The sequence below is a fragment of the Mesitornis unicolor genome, unplaced genomic scaffold (genome assembly GCF_000695765.1).
Source record: "Mesitornis unicolor isolate BGI_N332 unplaced genomic scaffold, ASM69576v1 scaffold523, whole genome shotgun sequence".
NCBI lineage: Eukaryota > Metazoa > Chordata > Aves > Mesitornithiformes > Mesitornithidae > Mesitornis > Mesitornis unicolor.
Window position 1 is genome coordinate 15,943 of NW_010175105.1, and position 19,589 is coordinate 35,531.

General features: G+C 35.5%; 1 protein-coding gene across 1 annotated transcript in view; it reads right to left on the minus strand.

Annotated features, from left to right (window-relative positions):
* LOC104538154 (voltage-dependent L-type calcium channel subunit beta-2) overlaps positions 1-19,589 on the minus strand; it is a gene marked incomplete at its 3' end in the record, with an annotated part of 56,602 nt that overhangs the window by 10,529 nt on the left and 26,484 nt on the right. Inside the window, exons 3-5 of the mRNA XM_010181250.1 lie at positions 6,227-6,349; positions 2,180-2,316; positions 314-390 (exon numbers count right to left, since the gene is read on the minus strand). Coding sequence (XP_010179552.1) covers positions 314-390; positions 2,180-2,316; positions 6,227-6,349 — 337 coding nt within the window. The remainder of the gene's footprint in view (positions 1-313; positions 391-2,179; positions 2,317-6,226; positions 6,350-19,589) is intronic.

Genomic DNA, 19,589 nt, shown 5'->3' on the forward strand with positions numbered 1-19,589 from the left:
TGCTCAGCCCAGATCAAGCCTCTACCTATCCTCCTGCAACACATTTTCATCATTCTATTGTCTTTGCAATAAAAAGCCAAGGTAAAATCAAAGGGGAAATCTTATGGATTGTTAACAACCCTATCATTACATGAACTAGCTGGCATTTACTCCACTACTTCAAACCTACCCAAACCAGCCTTATAGGGCAATGTGACCACCCAGCCTTATCCCTGTGAAATACAGGGAGTAAGAAAAAAAGGACTAAATGTATAAAAATTTTAACAGTTTAGATGCATGAGTCTGTAAACCAAAGGGTTCATGACCTACTCACCAGATGATGGAGGTGTTGATTTTCTGGAACTAGGAACGATGTCACCCAAACTGGATGAAGAGTTTCCTCCTGATTTACTGGAGTAAAGCAACAAATTAGTTTGAAGTATTATAGCTTTCAAAGTATTTATTCTAGTTTATGCATTACCCGTCTTCTAAATGAGCTGCTAGCCAAGTGACAAACAGTATTCTGGCAGTGATATAAAATATATATCTTACACAAAATATACACACATTTTGAAGAATGAGGAACTGCAAGCATCAGTCACGTTCCTTGTCCTTGTGCAGCTTCATTCTGCTGCATATGCTCTCACTACCTCATGATCTTAATGTGTTCCAATTATTAAAATAACTATTGATATATAATTATTAATATTACTATTAATTACTAAGACTAATTCTTGAGCCAGTGAGCATAATCTGTTTCTTTTAACAGAAGAGTTACTGACAGCTCCTTAATGAAACTGATAGTGTGTTTGCCTAACATATTTTCAGTTTAATTAGAGTATAAATTCTTTTGCTGTCTCAACACAATGTAGCTCTTAGAAAAAAAAGTCTCTTCAATTACGATAAAGCAGTCTATGGTTTTGTCAAATTCTGCTTCGTGAAAACCTATCCAAGTTGTGAAAATGAAACAATATTTTTAGTCTTTTCATTTCAGTCACCATAATGAGAAAAGCACTGAAAAGAATGTAAGAAAGGCTATTTCACTTTTCAAATAATTCATGTTAGAGTACTTGTTTCCACTTTTGCCATCTTAAAATATTAATAAGTACTATGTAAATGCATTTGTGGCATAGGACAGTGTTATCTCCAGTGAGAAGTTCTTGAGAATGGAAGATTTTACAATTTGGGAAGGGATCAAATCACTGGGTTAGATTTGGTTGTATCAGAAGTGTCACAAAAGGAAGAAGGAACTTGACATCCTCCTGCTGAGGACAGAGTGCTCACAAAGAAGGCATTTCACAGCCAGCAAACATGGCTGAGCACTGCAGAACCCTGGCCTTCTCCTAGCACAGATGTGGCTTTTCAAACCCTGCTGCCCTCCCTACTGAAGTAGGAAAGCCTTTCTGACTTTCCAAATGTTGCTCAGACCTTTTCTCAGCTTCCACTCCATCGTTCTCAGACATCCTCAAAATATTTGTTCCCTATATACCCAAAGGGAAGCAAATAGCATTTGTTTCCACATGTGTTCATGTTTACTGGAAAACTATCAATAATTCTATAGTAAAGATGACATTATTACCATATTGAAATATTCCTCAATATATTTAGATACCGAATCTTTATGTAATGATAGCTGCAGTCAGAGACAACAAATGACTTGACATGAAACGTCCTTTTACAATGCAGTATTCTTAAAAGCTGTATTTGTAGGCAATGAATTTGACAGACCAAACCATTTTTTCTCTAAGAGCTACCTAACAGGCACTAGCTTCAGCTTACAAGTAAGTTCATCTTAACATTTCTGTAATTTCTAAAATTAGCTTCAAAAGTGTTTAGAAATAGCAAGAGCATGAAAACAAGTAACAAATGCTAAAGAACTTACGGACACTGACTTTTAGGTCAAAAATTGTGCTCGCATGTAGTAAAGGTACTAACTGCAACGTATATTTGCAAATGTTTTATGAAAATAAAATGGAATAATAGCCATTGTAGGCCACCAGAGACCACAAACCTAAATATCTATTTTCTCTCTCAAATGGCAATGGCATTAAACACACAAACAAATATTACTTACTTCATCAATTCAAAATGTTGGTAGCTTCCAATTACAATAATTAAACAGAATGATAGCATGCAAAGCACTAACTTCCAATTTGTGCCACAGTCAGTACTACTATTTTTAATGATTTGTTTTTATTACCTGGAGTAGAATTTTCCTTGTTTTGCCTTTTGTTCATGCTGCAGCCTCATGTTTTCTAGTTTGACTGGGCTTGGTATGAATCCTATTTCACAGCCTTCTTTTACCAACCGTCCTATCCACCAGTCATTATTAAATTTCTACAGATTAAAAAAAAAAAGTCATGTACTAAGAAATTACTGTATTTGGGATCATTTTGTTATTATTTTTAATTTCCAGCTAAGCCATTTTATGTAATTCTTCCCTGCAGTTAATCACTGTACTATATTATGGCAATGAAGAATTGTGGTAATATTCAGAAATACATTAAAATAATTATACCTTGCAAATTATTAAAATGCTACTGTACTTAAGCAGAAACCTTCCTTCGTAGGCTTCATGATTCTCCCTGGCTGTTATTTTCACCCATTTCACCATATTTTTGTCTGTTTCACAGTCTTTTCTCCTCATACATGAGAGCTGCTTTTGTTCTCCCTTGATGTTTCTTCTTGGTGGACACCAGAGATTTCTTCTGATCTGCTCCTACCCACTGCAACAATTTTTACAGCTCTGTAATAACCTATTTTTCTTATTCCATTCTATTCAGTTCTCTATATAAAATAAAAAATACTACTTCTGAAACTCCCCTGCTTCTCTGAACTCACTAAAATCTTCTGAAATATGACTACATTTCACTGCTTATATATGCTCTACTGCATACAGCTCATGTGATCTGCATCTTAAACACACAGTGATAGATCCACAAGGAATGGATATCTTTGAATAACTAACAAAACCTCAAAACTACAAATGCACAAAATAACTGAATTTCAGCAATATCAAATACAAATTTAATACTATTTATTCATATACACACACAGGGGTTTTGGTTGTTTTGCAGAGGTCTGTATAGCAGAACTATTTCCTTTTTCCTTTATTATTTATTCACTGGTTTTGGATGAGAATAGGTCACTCTTATGTCTGGCCCCACAAGCAATAGTCTAGGAGTTACACAGGAATAACTACCATCAAATATGAATTTTGGATTATTTGGATTATTTATAAGAGAACATTTGAATGAGTAGAGAAGTTGCATTCTTGAATCTGAAGCTATTAATGTAGATATCATAGTGCATGTTTAATTATTTAATAAGCAGTTTTAACAAGAGTATAGTTAGGAGTAAAACATGTAAAATGTGTGGGCTCCCATAAAAAGGACTTAATTTCACTGACAATACAACGTTGGTGGATCAATGATACACAACCTGAATTGCAGTATTATCTTTCATTTTGGCTACTATATAAATTTTGTGATGCTTGAAACCAACTGTAAGATACTTTGCTAACAAAAAATAAAGATTAAAATAAATGCACTTTTAAGCTCATAGAATATAAGGAGATCTATAACATTCATCCAATGGGATGCCTTTGTGACTATTTAATAGGGAGCTAATCTGGAATAGCAATTTCTCAAAACTGTATTAGACTGAAATATATTATTAAAATCATGACCTTTCATTCCAAAATGCTAACTATGTATGCTATGTATGTGCATTTAAAATCTGTTGCAGGATATTATAGGTGGACAAAGACTATAGTAATTGAGACAATGGAAGTTATATGGAACTGCTCTATGGTATACATGCAGTCTGCAGAAGTAGTATGATTAACCTGATAAAATGAAGAGATGGATACTTAAAAACACCATGAAATTAAAATCTGAACAGCCACTACTGTTTTATGCTGTCCTACTGTACAACAGACTACTACATAACAATGTTAATTTTATTATAATTGATAGAAATGCTAGATCTATAGAAACTTTTTCTTCATACAAAAAGAAAAGCATGTGGAATTCATTCCTGCAAAGTCTCAAAGCTAAACGCTGTGTCACTATATGAAAAGAAGGATAAGATATTTTCATAAGAACATAAGAGCACACAGAATACTTTCTAATCTTGAAAAGCAATAGTGGAAATCTTGGTAGCAAGGTGTCCATCTCTCAAGGTGCTGGCTGTGTGAATGATTCTCTGTAATTCACCTGTGCTTGGAGTGCCATGGTAAACACAAATATGAATTAAATGGAAAGCAGAATTACGGCCATGCATTAAAGCCAAAAGATTTGGGAGTGACTATGATGCAGTACACGTTTCTTCATGCAGGAAGGAATCCTTCATCTTTATATGTACTGAGTTTTAATGAATGTAACTTAATAATGAAAATAAATTTCCTTTATACTCAATCACTGCAACACTTTTCACCCCTGCTCATGTACATGAGCAGCATGAAAACTGAGGTTTTCCTTGTTTGAGCCCTCTCAGAAGTACAAATTGAAAAACACTCCTTGCAAAGAAGAGGACAGCATTGATCCAATACAGCATTACTATGCAGGGAAAAGTTATCAGAGATTAACCTGGATTTCTTTATTTCTAGCATCCAGTAAGGTATTACATATTAAAGTAACACTACCTTTTACAGTCAAACAAGTTTGGTTTTTTTTTTTTACTTTTCATCTGCATAAATAATAAATACATGCAGTCAATACAACAATTCGGCTAAGCTAAGCTTTCTTTTCAAGGCATTTCTGAAGATCTGGAAAAGTTCAGGAAACTTTTTCTTTCTTCCAAGCATATTTACATCTGAGTCTTAAGTTGTAGTGTAAGGAAAAAAGCATTGTTGTAACTAGTACTGTTTCTGTTTCATATGGAAAAAGGGGAAAGAAGTGATGTGAAATCTGAGATTACTAGTTTGTTCAAAATGCAGGTGGAATAAATGACTATACAAAATCATTTAATCTAACCAAACTGATCTGTATTTTCCAGTGCTTCCAGACTCACCTGAAAACGCTGATGGTTTTGTTTTGCCAGGACTTTGTGCCTGCTCATCTCTACTTTTGTTACAGACAGAGCAGAGCAATTCTTCTGCATTATCATCAGACAGAAAACATATTTTCTTCACTATATACAGTTTGAATTAAAATTATCCCTTTTTTGTGTGTTTAATATAGATGGAAAATGATGATAATTAGTCACCAGTATGAAGATACTAGAAGTCCATTTCTTGTGTTTCCTTAGTCTCTGTCCACCTGTATTTTTATCTATGTATTACGAATGTTTCTTGCTTCTACAAAGCATCTGCACTAGCAGAATCATTGTGCATGATCAATCATAACTACTGAGGGATTTTTTTGCCAATCTAAAATGGGGCAAAGATATAATTTCACATGTACGGCTAAGCTGCTGCCATCCTTAATCTGGCTTTCTAGTTCTTCTGCTACAAATTTCCATTTCCAGTTGGACTGTTGTTTTTTTTACAGACAACAATGGAATATGACCAGAATCTGGGAAATCTCATAACATCAGGGAAGCATTCAGAAGGCAGCAGGCTGCTTAGGAAGGCTTATATGGGAAAGTTACCAAGTTATTTGCTTTAGATTGTCTTGCAAGGAGCAGAGAAAGACTGTAAAACTTGAAAACTTTCAAAGCCAAACTACAGAAAAAAAAACCAAGACAACAAATGAAAAGCACCTTTTTTGACAGTTGATATGTGCACCTTGAGAGTTAACACATCAGTTTTAGTATGTAACTGTTAATGACAAAGTATTGTCTGAGCTGGGAGTATTCTCCCAAAGTATTCTCCTGAGCAACAGAAGAACTGAGGATCTGGGGAGTTTTTTAAGAATAAGTCATACAAATAAAACAGAATCAACCCTTGGCTGCCGAATCACAATGAAACCTCAGAGTGCTAGAGTTGTAAAACCCACAGAATATTATATCATTGGATATGTCGATGGAGATTTTTAAAGCTTCAAGTTAGTGATAATTACTAGAGAAGAAAAACACTTGCTTTTCAAACTTTATTAATTTGATTTTAAGGAATTTGTGCTATTGCTTTTATAAGAACAGTATTTCAAAGAACTTTCAATTCCTTACATAGAGATACCTTATTTATATCACATTTGTATAGTGCTTTGACTATGTGAAGTATTATCTTAATGTTAAAGAAACAGTAGCACTATTACTCAAATAGACATTTATAGAGAGATTCACTTACTCCTCTAGATTTACTTACTTCTTTAACATGAAGAAAATCTTTAGCTTCGAATGAGATGGCCATGCCTGGGACTGGAACATCGTCATCGTGAGCTGCACTGTATCCAACATTTGTCCGAACTGCAAACGCAACAGGTTTTGTCTGCAAAACAAGAGATGAATGACATGAAGAGTTGCCTTGCAAACATGTACATATGTACAAAAAAGGACATAGAGGATGATTTTGCAAATTATCTTTTTAAAATTGTAAAAATTATAAAGAACATTCAAAACACCCTTGTTATTATGAAGCATCACATTTACTTACCCCAGTTATTTCACATCAAAATATTTTATATATAACACAGAAGATTTTTTTTTCTAGCTATTAATGCTCTGAATTCATTTGGGATACATCAAATCACTAATTAGAAATTGTAAAAAAGCTGGCAATCCATATACTATATTTAATTATGAATGCACAGCACAGCAGATCTTTGGCTAAGATTTATTAGAGATTTCTAACCACAGCTCTAAGAGTCAGTGTCCCCGCTGGCCCCACAGACACCTTCCAGCTTCCTGAACAGCTTCTTCTTCCAAGCCCACCAATGTTGAACACCTTTCTGGACAGGTAGTAAAAGCTGCCATCCAGCTTAACCCAGACCATATCTATAGAGGGCTTCCTCTTCTCAGAGGTACAACCAGAATACAGGAGAACAACCTTTATTGTTATTTATTCTACACCAAACAGCACCTTGAGCTTGCTCTCCTGACAGAGGATATCACAGTATCCCTGGGACCCACCATTGTCCCGTCCCAGGCTAAACTTTTAGCCCAGCCCAAAATCCTCCACACTGATCTTATTGCTCTTATGATCTAGTCTGAAATCCCTATATATTATGGCTGACAAAATATTTTTAAAGATGTGAACTGAGTCTCAGAGGTGCTCATGACTTACTGAGGAGGGGAGGACATTAAGATTTCATCTTAAAATATACAAAAACCTATACCAGACAAAAGTTTTGAGTTTATTCATTGGTATCCATCATCACTTCAGCTTGGCTGAAAAGATGGTATTTTGCTGAGATGACAAGAAAAAAAAACTTTAAAAAATCTAATTTTCTACATAAGGAATTGCTTCTATTTATAGTACTTACTGTATTTATTGGAAAAAGAGGATATGAAAATGCATCCTTTACTTCATGTAACAAAACTTGAATACCTGAAACCAAAAACCATGCTGTATTTTTCTGATTATCAAAAATCCCTGCCTGCTCCATCCAGGATTACTCTAACAACTTGCTCAGCGCTAGAGGACAGAAATCTGTCACATTAAAATACATAATAAAATAATGAGGGAGATATATAAATAATCATAAAGCCAATATCATGTCACCTGGCCTGGAAAAAAACAGCTGGAAATAAGGGGAGAGAAGGTTCCCTGTAGCTTAATTTAGATGTAATGTGCCATAAAAGCCACAGGGTTCCAATAAATCAGATTTTAAAACTCCTTTAATAGGCCTGTATTTGAATGAACTGCCACATTCAAACAATTTACATCTAAGTGCACATTCTAGGAAGGATTTCTAATTTAAAAGGAGAAACAATAAGCTCTTCCATAACAGCGAGGTCAAGAGAGTCTTTGTGTCCAGAAGAGAAACAGGCAGTTTCAACAGGAATACATTTTGGAAGGGGGTTGCATAATGGACTTTGTGTTTAGGTAGTATCTAAATATGTACTTGTACAATGACACTGTCACAAAATTAGTGGAAAAGTAGTTTACACAATCCCATCTGTTCTTTTGTCCAAAATTAACTGAAAAATCTTAAGAAAGGTTGGGTAGAAGGGCTCTAGTGACTGAAACTGGTACCATGTAAACAGGCATTTACTTAAACTGGAAAACTTATGGCAGACTAAAAAATTAAATATTGCTGAATATATTTACAGGTTGAAAAACCTGGCTATAATTATTCCACTATACATTTCCCTCCTCCCCATCACAGTGTCTGCAAGTAGTGTCTTAGTGATTCTGTGCCTTCTCAAAACAGTTCTTTCTTTTTTAGTCTGGTTCTCTTTCCCCATGAATTTACATCTGTAAATGTAAATTTCTTTCTCATTTCTTTTTCGGTGCCCTCTTGTAACAATATCATAAGTACTGTGGCTACAATCCACTGCCTATTTTTAATACCCGTCTCCCAACTTTTAAAGTAACATATCCCAAGAGTTCAATGGCTTTACTGGTGTTTAGCCACTATTAGAATATTGGTAGCTTTTCTTTCCAGATCACCTCCTCTAGAAAAAGAATAAGTAAAGGATTATGTGAAATGCAATAATAAAATAAATAGACAGCAGTCTTCAAAGTGTCTATTTTCTTTCAACAAGGAAAATCCTACTGCTGTTGAAACATGCTGCAGAAGTTATTCAATAGATATAGGTTACATAAACAAATTGTTTATATTTACACTGTGCAACAGAAAAAAGTTCTGTTAAAAAAAAAATCAAAAACCAAGAGCTGGCTTGACTCATTGTGTTGGGCACCTTTCTTATACCCTGAACTTTTCCGGTGCGCTACAAAAGGAGTTCAGGTACCTAACACAAATTTTTGAACTCCAGTATGAGAGAAAGGTATGTAAATGCAAGGCACACATGTCCCTTAATAGGCCCTTAATAAGTTCACCCTGTTATCACACAGATGAATCTTTAGAGGTGAGATATGACTGTGCATTCATGATTACATTTCTGAAAATAGGTATTTATGAGAATGATCATCCAAAAAATAAGATTTGGTGATTCCTCCACATCAATTTAAAAAATTTACAGTGTTGATGTCCACTTCCTAGCAGCTAAAACTTGTATCTTATTCAACTCCTCTATAGTTCTCTTAGTTGTTGCTAGCACTCATTTATCCTGCATAAAAGGTAATTAAATATTACAAAACAAGGCGTTGTGACAAGGCGTGTCACAAAGGCACTGATTTCAGTGACATCACATCTCATCCTTAAAAATAATAGACAACATAAATTACTAGGTTTTAATATTCACACAAAACCCCACAACGTTTCTGAATTTAAAAATTACAGAGTAACAGAGTTCAATGTTACTACTCATTACTACCTTTGCCAAACACAGATAAGGGGGTGTAATATGCTTGCTTATCTATTCTCACATTTGATATATCCTTTAGCAAACATAAAAAAAGCTCAACAGAGTATTGTGACTTACTCCTAATAGTATCAGTGGATGAAAGACTTTAGGCTGACTAGAGACTTCAAAATCTCTGCTGCGCTGCAAGAAACAGACATCTTCAGCAAGTTAATGTCCTTGACACACTTTTTAGAAGTGATCTAAAATTTCCTATTAGAAAGCAACACCTGACTACTCAAGAAAAAGAAAAAAACGGAAACAACTCCAGAACTATCATAACATGAAAGATAAGTAGCAGGTGAAAAAAAATCTGTCATTTTCTGCTATCAAAAATAAATATAAAAACTCAGAGTAGAAAAACAAAGAACATTGAGCTATAGATATTCATAAAAATGCTATGTCCCATTTTAGATACTTGTCGTGCTAGAATAAAGGGAGACAGAATTACCATGGGATTAGACTGCAATAATTCATCTAATTGAATATTTAAAACTAATTAATTTATAAAAGTTAAATGCTAGCCTTTTTACATAAATAAATAATTGTGAAAGTTTCATAGAATTGTCAAATTAACTACTTTTTCTTTTCTTTAACTACATTGTCTTGAACTAAAAACATCCAGTTGTTATATAATTAGAGCCTTATGTAAAAAAAAATATCTCTTTTTTAACATACACATATGTATATTTCAGGATATACATAGCATTTGCTTACATATTCTACAGTTCTAAAATTAGACTGGGTCAAAACCATTAAGCACTTTCTGTTCATTCTCTAAATCTCTATGAAAATGTGATGTCAGTTTAGCACTTAATTAATCCACAGCTTGGACTGCAAGGACACAGGTTCCCAGATGTTAAACAGTTCAACATTTTATCTCTCTCAAAAGAAACACCATAGCTGGAAAAGTTAATTTCAGAATGAACATTTCCACCTTGTTTTCCTTCCCCCCCCCACTACAAAAACACATTCAACAGATTGAATAATCTCCAGGGAGAACATTAACCAGACCATGACCATTACCATCATCTGTACCACTAGGGCCGCAGGAACACACCCTGGAGTGGGGATCTCAAGGTACCAATTTCAGCTTCTGACTTTAACTGAGAATATAAATCAACAAAAACATATCCATCAACTGCTAAACCAACTTTGGCTGTAGGTTTTAGGTAAAAAACATAAATTAAAGTGGGACTAGGGAGGTCTTACTTAATTTTCTCTTTTTCCATCTGGATCTCACTTCTTCCTTTTCGTTCACAAGTTATATTCACTTTATACAACTTCATACCAACCTTCATTACTAAGTCAATACTAATTACAGTATTATTATACTCTGCTACTTATACTGCCTTACTCTTGTTTTATGACTAACTTGTATTCAATGCACTTGCACATTGCATCTGTCTCAGTCAATTTGTACGTTTGAATGAGTTTGCACCCACTTGGCTGAATTTGTATTTGAGAAATATTTCACCCAATAACAGAACAAAATGATACGATCTGTTTTCTAGTAACGTACTTAAAACATGCAAAGACACTTTTCTTCCTGTAACTTATTTTAGGTTTTTTATGCTGTGCCATAAACCCAGTGAATGCAGCCTCTGAGGATCCCAGCCAAGAAGGAAAATTTTCTGACACAGAATTTACTCTATGAACAGGTCATCTCCCTCACGACCACTAATTTTGGGAATGTTGCTTGATATTAAAGGTATCTTTATTCCCCATGCACTACCAGAATGTAGAAAAACAGATTAGAGGATTCTCCAAACTTCTTTCATTTACACTTTAGGCTGTCCTATGTGAAGCGATGACTCTAGGGCTACAGAAATACAAGCAAGGCTTAAGGCTGCCTTTACTTTCTTCAGCAGTAGATGATGAGGATCTAGGGTCTCTGATCCATTTCATTTCTCACTCTATTGCATCATTCTCACAGTAGAGGTACACAGCATTTACACCAGATCAAATGAAACCAGAATGCTGATCAGAACACATTTTCTATGAAGGCAAAGCCAGCTAAGTCAAGAACTGACTCAGAAAATTACTTCAGTTATCATTTTGACAAAGTGCTTGTTGAAGCTGGCATCTGTGTTAAAGTTTGGAAAATATGTCTCAAAGCAGGTCTCCTCCCTCTCTGTTGATAACATAATGCTATGCATCCTTCATCATGTTCACTTTTCATGATGCCTGCAACCTTTATCCTGAAAGGAAGGAATTATTTTTCTCTTGGCTAATGAATATAATGGGTCTGTCTCGTAACGCTACCAGGTTTGCACTCATGAAAATTTAAAACACCGCACAATTCTTTTTCAGCTGCGTAAGATGACACTACTCCTGAACTTTTCATTAGTAGCCTTGGTAGACAGTAAATATGTCACACAATGACTGCCACTCGGCACTATTTCCATAGAGCAGCCCTGTCTGGGACGTAAGCAATATTAATACCTCACATAGAACAAAGAACAATAAGAACATGATGGCCTGATAACTGCTATCTTAAAATATGTCATTTTATTTTGCCCTGCTGTTGACTGAGAGTGACGTATATAAAGCAAAAGCAGTTTAAAACCTAGATGTTTTACAGAATTACATGATTTTCATGATTATTTTAAAGAAGTTTACAATGTTATGAAATATATACTGTCAGAAGGCAGCTCAAGAATGGAAAAATAAACAAAAATAATAAAATAACTTTCCTATTTTAGATTTTTTATTTTGTACACTGTACATCTTAAACAAGAAACAAAAAATCAAACCCACCTGAGTACACAAACAATTCACAGCAAATTTACATCCTAAATGCTGATTATTGCTGGAGCCTCATTACAGCTAAGTAATTGTCCAACCTCTAACAATAGCATCTGCTCAGCAATCTCATTGCTAAGGAAGCAACGACAATTCATGAATGTCCCAACAGAAAAACAGAGCATACCTGCTGTCACTAGAAGTAGCAATCAATAATATGAGTTCCCAGCAAAGATTAGGCCGTTTTTTGTTGCTGTGGTTGTACATATCAAACAAGTCTGGCAGCAAGAGAGAACTACAGAGAAACTGAGGTTGTAAGCGGCCTTCAGAGTCACCTAATCCAGCTCTTACCCAAAGCAGATCTGGTTAGATCAGGCTGCTCAGGGCTGTGTCCAGGTGAGTCTTGAGCCCTTCCAAGGAAATACAACACAACCTCTCTGTGCATCCTGCTCCAGTTTTTAATCACCCCCATGGTAAAAAAGCATGCAGAAACAATGGTTCACTCATATCTATGAGCAAGGGACATAAAAATCTATAACCGACAACAAATAATGGATTTTATACTCCAGTACAAGAAAAATGAAGTGTTATTACAAGTGGAAATAACCGATTTCCAGTTTTAATTGTAAGTGGTCTAAAAAGGGGTTTTTTAACCACTAGGTTGGAGGTTTTTTTGTGTGTGTGTCTGTGTAGCATACACTATTATTGCAGGTTAAGACAGCAGTTGGGTTACTTTTCTACAGCAGATAGCACTGCCCTCATAACCATCCAATGCCAAGGCTCAAGTCTTGGATTAGTGCCTGCTTGTGCAAGGTGCTGTACCCAGCACTTCCAACAAAGTGAAGGAGCTGAAAAATGAAAGTACAGTGGGAGAACAAAAACAATAAAATTGTAGTTAATCAATCAGTAGTACCCTGAATACAACTGTGGTATAATGATATTCAAAATCTTCTGAATTATTAAGGATTTGATAGCATGGATTGCTCCCAAGTGATTTGGAAGACAAGTGGTCAACCAGAACATGTAGTTCTGGAGCCAAACTTCACCATTTCTCAGTGCCCAAGTCAGTAATTCGATTTTAGTCCATTTTACCATCTCTTTCCAAAATTAAGGCGATGTGAACTATGCCCAGCCGTTAACGGAGTTTGCACTGCTGCCTTACAAAGGGTTGGCTCACCAGATTCTTGCCTAGGAAACATTGCACCCGCTGCTCTCGAGTCTGACACCAACATGCAACCTCTTCTGAGAGAGGTCAGCGAGGTGACATCCCCATCACACAAGCCACCGCTGCAATCAGCCTTCCTCTTGGACTCTCCGAGCAGGCTGTACGGAAACTCAGCTATTAAACACTAAGTGTGATTTTTCCTTAGGATAGAGGCCCACTGGTGAAATTCTCTGCTGCAGCAATGCCTGCTCTCATTGTTAAAGGAAAGACAGAAAATTCAACATATCCATCTGTACAAAAGAGAGTCTGCCAGATCCATTTTTTCTCTAACAATAGGTAGGCTTAAAGGAATTTTTTGGGCCTCTAGTACTCTCTAGAGATACTTTTGTTACTATTTTAGCTCATTTTCACACACAGCTTGAAAGTCATGCTTCCAACTTCCTTTTACGAAATTGTATTTGAATAGAGAGTCACCAATGTCGGTTTACATTCAGCTCAGGAGGCAGCAAAGACTGAAATAGCTTTAGTGACGCACACAAAGCTTTCTCATACGAGCGGGGTCTTTTTTTATTAGAGAATAATGTCAAAACTCATGGCTGGCCGTGTGTTGCTGGCATGCAAGTGTGTCAGAAAGGTGGCTCTTTGGTACCACCCAATTGGGGAGTTAGCAGGAACAACTGGAAATGGGCAGAGCTGATGAAGTCTGTTTGTGCTTACTGAAAACATGCTTATTCTGGCAGCAGAAGCCAGCAGATGAAAACTGTCATTTGCAATAAAAATACTGTGCTGGTATTTCAAGTTCTTTTTTTCAATGTCACAAGTGAGGACATTTTATGCTTATGAGACATTTTAAGCTTATGAGACAGCATTTTAGTAGGTCTTAGCTTTTTGGCTAAATTGAAGTTCACAGAGAAAAGACCTGCAGTAACATTTTCAGGCTATTCACACACAAAAAAACTCCAGGAAAAGCATAAATCTGTGACACAGCAAGCTAAAGTAAACACTAAATAAATCAACAATGCAATGGTTGGCTAAAAATGTAGGTACTGTTATTAAAAAATACCTGGGAAAAAAGGTATATAATTTAAAATATTTCTTAATTCAGCATTAAGCATGCAAATTCTATTGCTAGTTTCAATATTTAAATAATTTTGCACCTCATTTTATCAATTGGATCAGAAAGTCTGTATGACTGCTAGAGCCAAAGGTTAATGCTGTTAAGATGTTTCACTTTTATGCAATATGTTAAGCATCAGTTTTTTTAAGAAACTGCTGAAAAATTCTTCCTTTGTTAGACATATACATTTTGTAGCTAGGCTGCTCTATTTCCGGGAGTTATATGAATACATATTCCAAGTATGATATTTTAGAGTTTGAAAAGTCAAATGTTATATGAGCTCTTAACTAGTATGTTGAACAAAAAATGAGAAGTTATTTCTGCACATGGTAAACACTACATCTTATTCAATGTTCCTGCACCTTTCACATGATTCCATTTCATGGTCAAAGCTTATGTTATCTTACTCTTCAACCAAATACCTATTGTTTCTGTAGGTGTTGCACTTTCTAAGATACTGATATATAAATACAAATGGAATCCCTACTACAGACCACCTTGACAGCCTAGATACAGATTACAGGAATTATAACATAGCACATACTTTGAAAGCTGTGCTAAAAAAAAATATTAAAGTTGAAAGTTAAAGATCCCAGACTCAGGATAAGTAAAAACGGAAATACTTTTACCTTAGGGGAATGGTGGTATCTTTAGCTCTCGTTATGTACAGTATTATGGTACAACCATTAACCTCATAATCATATATTCTCCCTCACCCCAGTACTGTATCTTATTTGCATGCAGGGCAGATCTCCACTTGGGATAGATCAAGAATCTATGAAACACAGGAACCTCTCTGTAGTTTCCTATACTCCTCTGATGGATTAATTTTAGCCATCACAGAGTTACGCTCACCCAGTTCAACAGAGAAATGCAAGGAGTCTCTAGAGGATGATTTATCTCTTATACAATGGCATGAATTACCTTTTGCCTCTCTCTCAATTCCCGAAGTAGAGAACTACAGTACCAATCCCTAGTTATCCAGGCATACTAAATCTTACCCACAACTCAGTTCTACGAATGAAAGGTTTCTTAAGTTTGTCACTCAACATTAACAGACCCTTTGGACTCAATCTGTGACTTAGCTGCTCAGCTGCGATACTATAAAGACACATCAATGCTCACACAGCATTGAGAGAGCTTCTGCTCAAGGCCTCACATAACTAAGAAATCATTAGAAAAGTGAATACTTCTCTTTTCTTAATATGCAATAAATACAACACTGGGCAAGAAAGTGAACAAGAAGCAAGAAACAAAATAATAAGCATCTGCGTGTTAAATATAATCAGACTACACAGTAAAGACTACAGCATTAGATATCTGCACAGGAAAGAAAGTTAAGCTAGCACAAACCACCTTACATCTTTTGTTTTCTAGCCTTGGAGCACTGATACTGTATACGCAGTTTGGGGTTTTTTTAGTTAAATTGTGTGTGTGTGTGTGTGTGTGTGCGCGCAATTTTCTACATTTAAATAAAACAAACAACAAAGATCCCTTAAATAATACATTTCTAGTGTCATGCTGACATTTTCCTACACCATCAGTACAACTGAAATCTTACTATCCACTGCCAAAAACTTCTTGCAACCTCAACAGCAGAATAAACAGACTGCAAATGGTTTAATATTCTGTAAGAGGAATAGCATAGGAGTTGAGGCACACTTTGGCTGCGCTCTTCTCAAATATTTGCTGAAAGCAAAAGAACTGTGAGACTTGGGACTACAGCTATCTAAAGCAAAGCTAATCAGAACTGCAGTTTTATCTAAAGTTTTTATTTTATTTTACTTTTTAAATAAAATTTACCCAAAACTGACAGGAAGCATATAAAATATTAGGCCAAATATCTTAATTTTAGCACAATTACAAGCAAAAGAAGAATAAATTATATGTCACTAACTTTACCTATTATAATCCTCCTTTATCTTTTGTAATCCTCCTTTCGGTCTTTGGGCAAAAATGCACAACTTGGGTCCTCAGCCTGGCCACCTCTGCAGAAGTGGACATCTGGGAGATGGGTGAGCACTTACCCCTTCCCTTTCTCTTTGAACAGAAGACTTCCCAGGACGTTTAGCATCTGCAGAGCTGCTGTTGCACTGCAGTTCTCCTTCTCTTACAGGGAGAGTAATGGCCTTGCCCTTATGATCTGGAGATCCCTTTCTGCCAGAAAAATCCTCTGAAGACTTAGAATTAAGTTAGAGCAGCACTAGGACTTCTCTGGCATAAGCCAGGAACCAGCCAGAATCATACAAGAGAAGTTCATGTATGTTTTTCCATACATGTTTGGAGAGGCCAACATACGAGCGGCTAAAAGCCAGGCTTTGGGCCATTCTTTGTCTGAGCCATGCCAAGAGTAGCCCATAATCAGGGCCTAAAGATTTATGAGAGTTCTCTTCCCATTCCTGTTCAAAAACACTCTCTCATAGTAACTTGCTAGAAACAGAATTAGTTCTCTTCAGTATTTCCTATTATTCTTATTTACTTTTCCTTAAGACTTCTCATTTGGATTCCTTTCTCAAAGCACAAGATAAAACAGGTTTCCTGGTGGGAGTATGAGATGTAAGAGTGAAGTGCTGTGATGATGATATCCTTACAGAATATATTATACAGCTGGTGCACAGCTAATCATCTAGCCAGCAGATGAAACACTAGCTGGCAATAAACCTTACTCTTATTATAGCTGTAGAGCTGGTAAGGTTTAATTCCAGGTTGGATGCAGCAAGAGCTATTACAAAAGCATGAAATAAAATGACACAGAACTGTAACAACTTTCTTTTTGTAAGAAAAAGAGACACGGCATCAAAACATAAAGCAGCAGTAAGAATTCTAAATTGGGTTTCTAGACATTTTTAACTTATTTTACTTTCTTCAGGTCAGTGGACTGAATCTTCAGTAGGTATGCAGTGACATAGCTCCTTAGGCTGCCCACCATAGCTCCATCTTACCAGGGAATCAAGCTGAGCAAGACAATACCCTTGTAAGATAAAGCTGGCCATCTAAACACAGTTGTTTTATCCACAGACAACAGGTATTACACATACTAGCGTCTTATTCATAAGCAGCTGTCATTTCCATGCTCAACATTGCACATGGCTTTAAATGCCTTCACCTATTTTTGCAACAGGTTCTCCTGAGAAGAGACTGCCACTGGTGTGAGAATCACTCCCTCTCCTCTCAAACCCCCAAACGGTCTTATCCTTTATTTTATAGGGCTTAGTGCATATTAGAGTAAAACAAAATTTAGGGTTTTTTCTCATTGCCACATACTGTAGAGGGGAGAACACACAGAGGAGGATAAGGATGCTCATCAGGGGACTCACTCACTTCTTTCTCCAGCTGGCCAATGGCCCTTATCGTTTCTTCCTCTCTTTCTCTAACCTGTTTTTTTCTTATTCTTCCCCCAAAGTACCTTTAGCTATAAAGAGTTGATGTATGTCATCAACTATGGATCTGGTGATACAGCTTTGTACATGTAAGCCTACCTCAGCATCCTTTGTGCATCAATGACATTTATGTGCAATACAATGAATTTGTGGACAGCAAATATGGTTTGCTAATAAGAAACTAAAACTCAGCATACTTTAAAGCTTCTAAAAGAACAATTTTTAAATTCTATATTTTCCTTCTAGTATTATAATGATATAAAATCCTTCTCTATACCACAAGGAGATCTACAATCCTTTTTGAACTGCTGATAGTCAACCAGAAGATTTTTAATGGCTGTTACGGCATAACTTGTGTGCAAAAAGTGATACTGGGGATACAGGAAAACAGAGGGTAGAATTCTGCTCCTTATTTATTGTTTTTAATTTAAATGAATTTTATTAATAGCCATATTGTATCTGTACGTTTACTTAAATAAATTAAGAAACTGGAGTGAAGCTTAAAAATTGAATATTAAGCTACGATGTTGTTAAAATGTTCCAGCTTTGTGAATAAAACTTGTTTACAAGATATAGAGAATGCAGAAACAAAATAAAATCAGTAGGTATTATTTAAATAATATATTTTAATCTTGTTTTACATTTATATTTCATCCTAAATAAATACTCTTTGCTAGTGCAAACAACTTTTTAAATTGGTTGATTGGTATCAAATGCAAGATTTCTAGCACTCTTTTTATGGCTTTGTTCATTTTTTTGAGTCAAACATTAAAGACAAAATCTTGGAGGTCTTTTCCAACCTTACTGATTATATGATTGTATAATTTACTAGTTTTCATCTAACATGAATCTTTTTCTGCGCAATGGGAAAAAAAAATTACTTAAAATGAATAAACACAATACTAACTTTATGCAGCCTTGTAATTTTTATATAAATTTAATGCAACATTAGATGATGTTTTAAATTATTCATTGTAAAATAACACTTATTTAATGTAGTGCATGATATCATGATGAGTTTATAAAGGTTGGCTTCACATGAAACAATACAGATCGTGTATCTAATAAATCAGCATCCTTTGCTTTGTTAAAAACTAAAGACAACTAACTCATCTGTTTACCTATCACTAACAATTTACACAAAGTTTTTGTTGTCACTTTACAGTCTCACCAATATGGTAACTGAAAGAAACTGGAAGTCCACTGCATAACAAAAATCATGTCTTAATTAACAAAACAGATATGTGTGATAACTTGCATAATTAGAATTTACATGAAGGAGATGGCATTTTCTGGAAAGGAAAAGAAAGATGTTGCCTAGCATAACTAATATGTAGTCCTTCTCTGAAGTTCATAATGCACTGTGAGATAGTCCATTGAAAGTGTCTGATTTAAGGACAAAATTGGAAAAAACCAAACCAAACAAATGGAAAAACCCACAAACAAAAACCCAACCAACCAACCAACCAAAACACACACACACACACACACATACACAAACACACACACACAAAACCAAAAACAAACAGACAAACAAGGAAGGGAAACGAAAGAGACATAAGCAATCAAGCCTGGAGAAGGTGATAAGGGCTTTATTTGAATAATTACCAATCATATAAAGATAGGCCACTGTATTAATGGCATATTTAAACTATGTAGACATTTACTTAGAATCAAAACAAGCAGGAAAAGAGTAACACTTTCGAATGTGTTGGAAACCACAACTGGGGAAAACAAAATTAAAAGGGCTCTTGTAGGTTTGTTTTGAACCAATTGGTAGAAACTCTTTAAGAACATAAAAGTGGAAAGAAACAAGTGCTCGTGAAATGGAAAAATTCACCAATAGTGAGGAAAG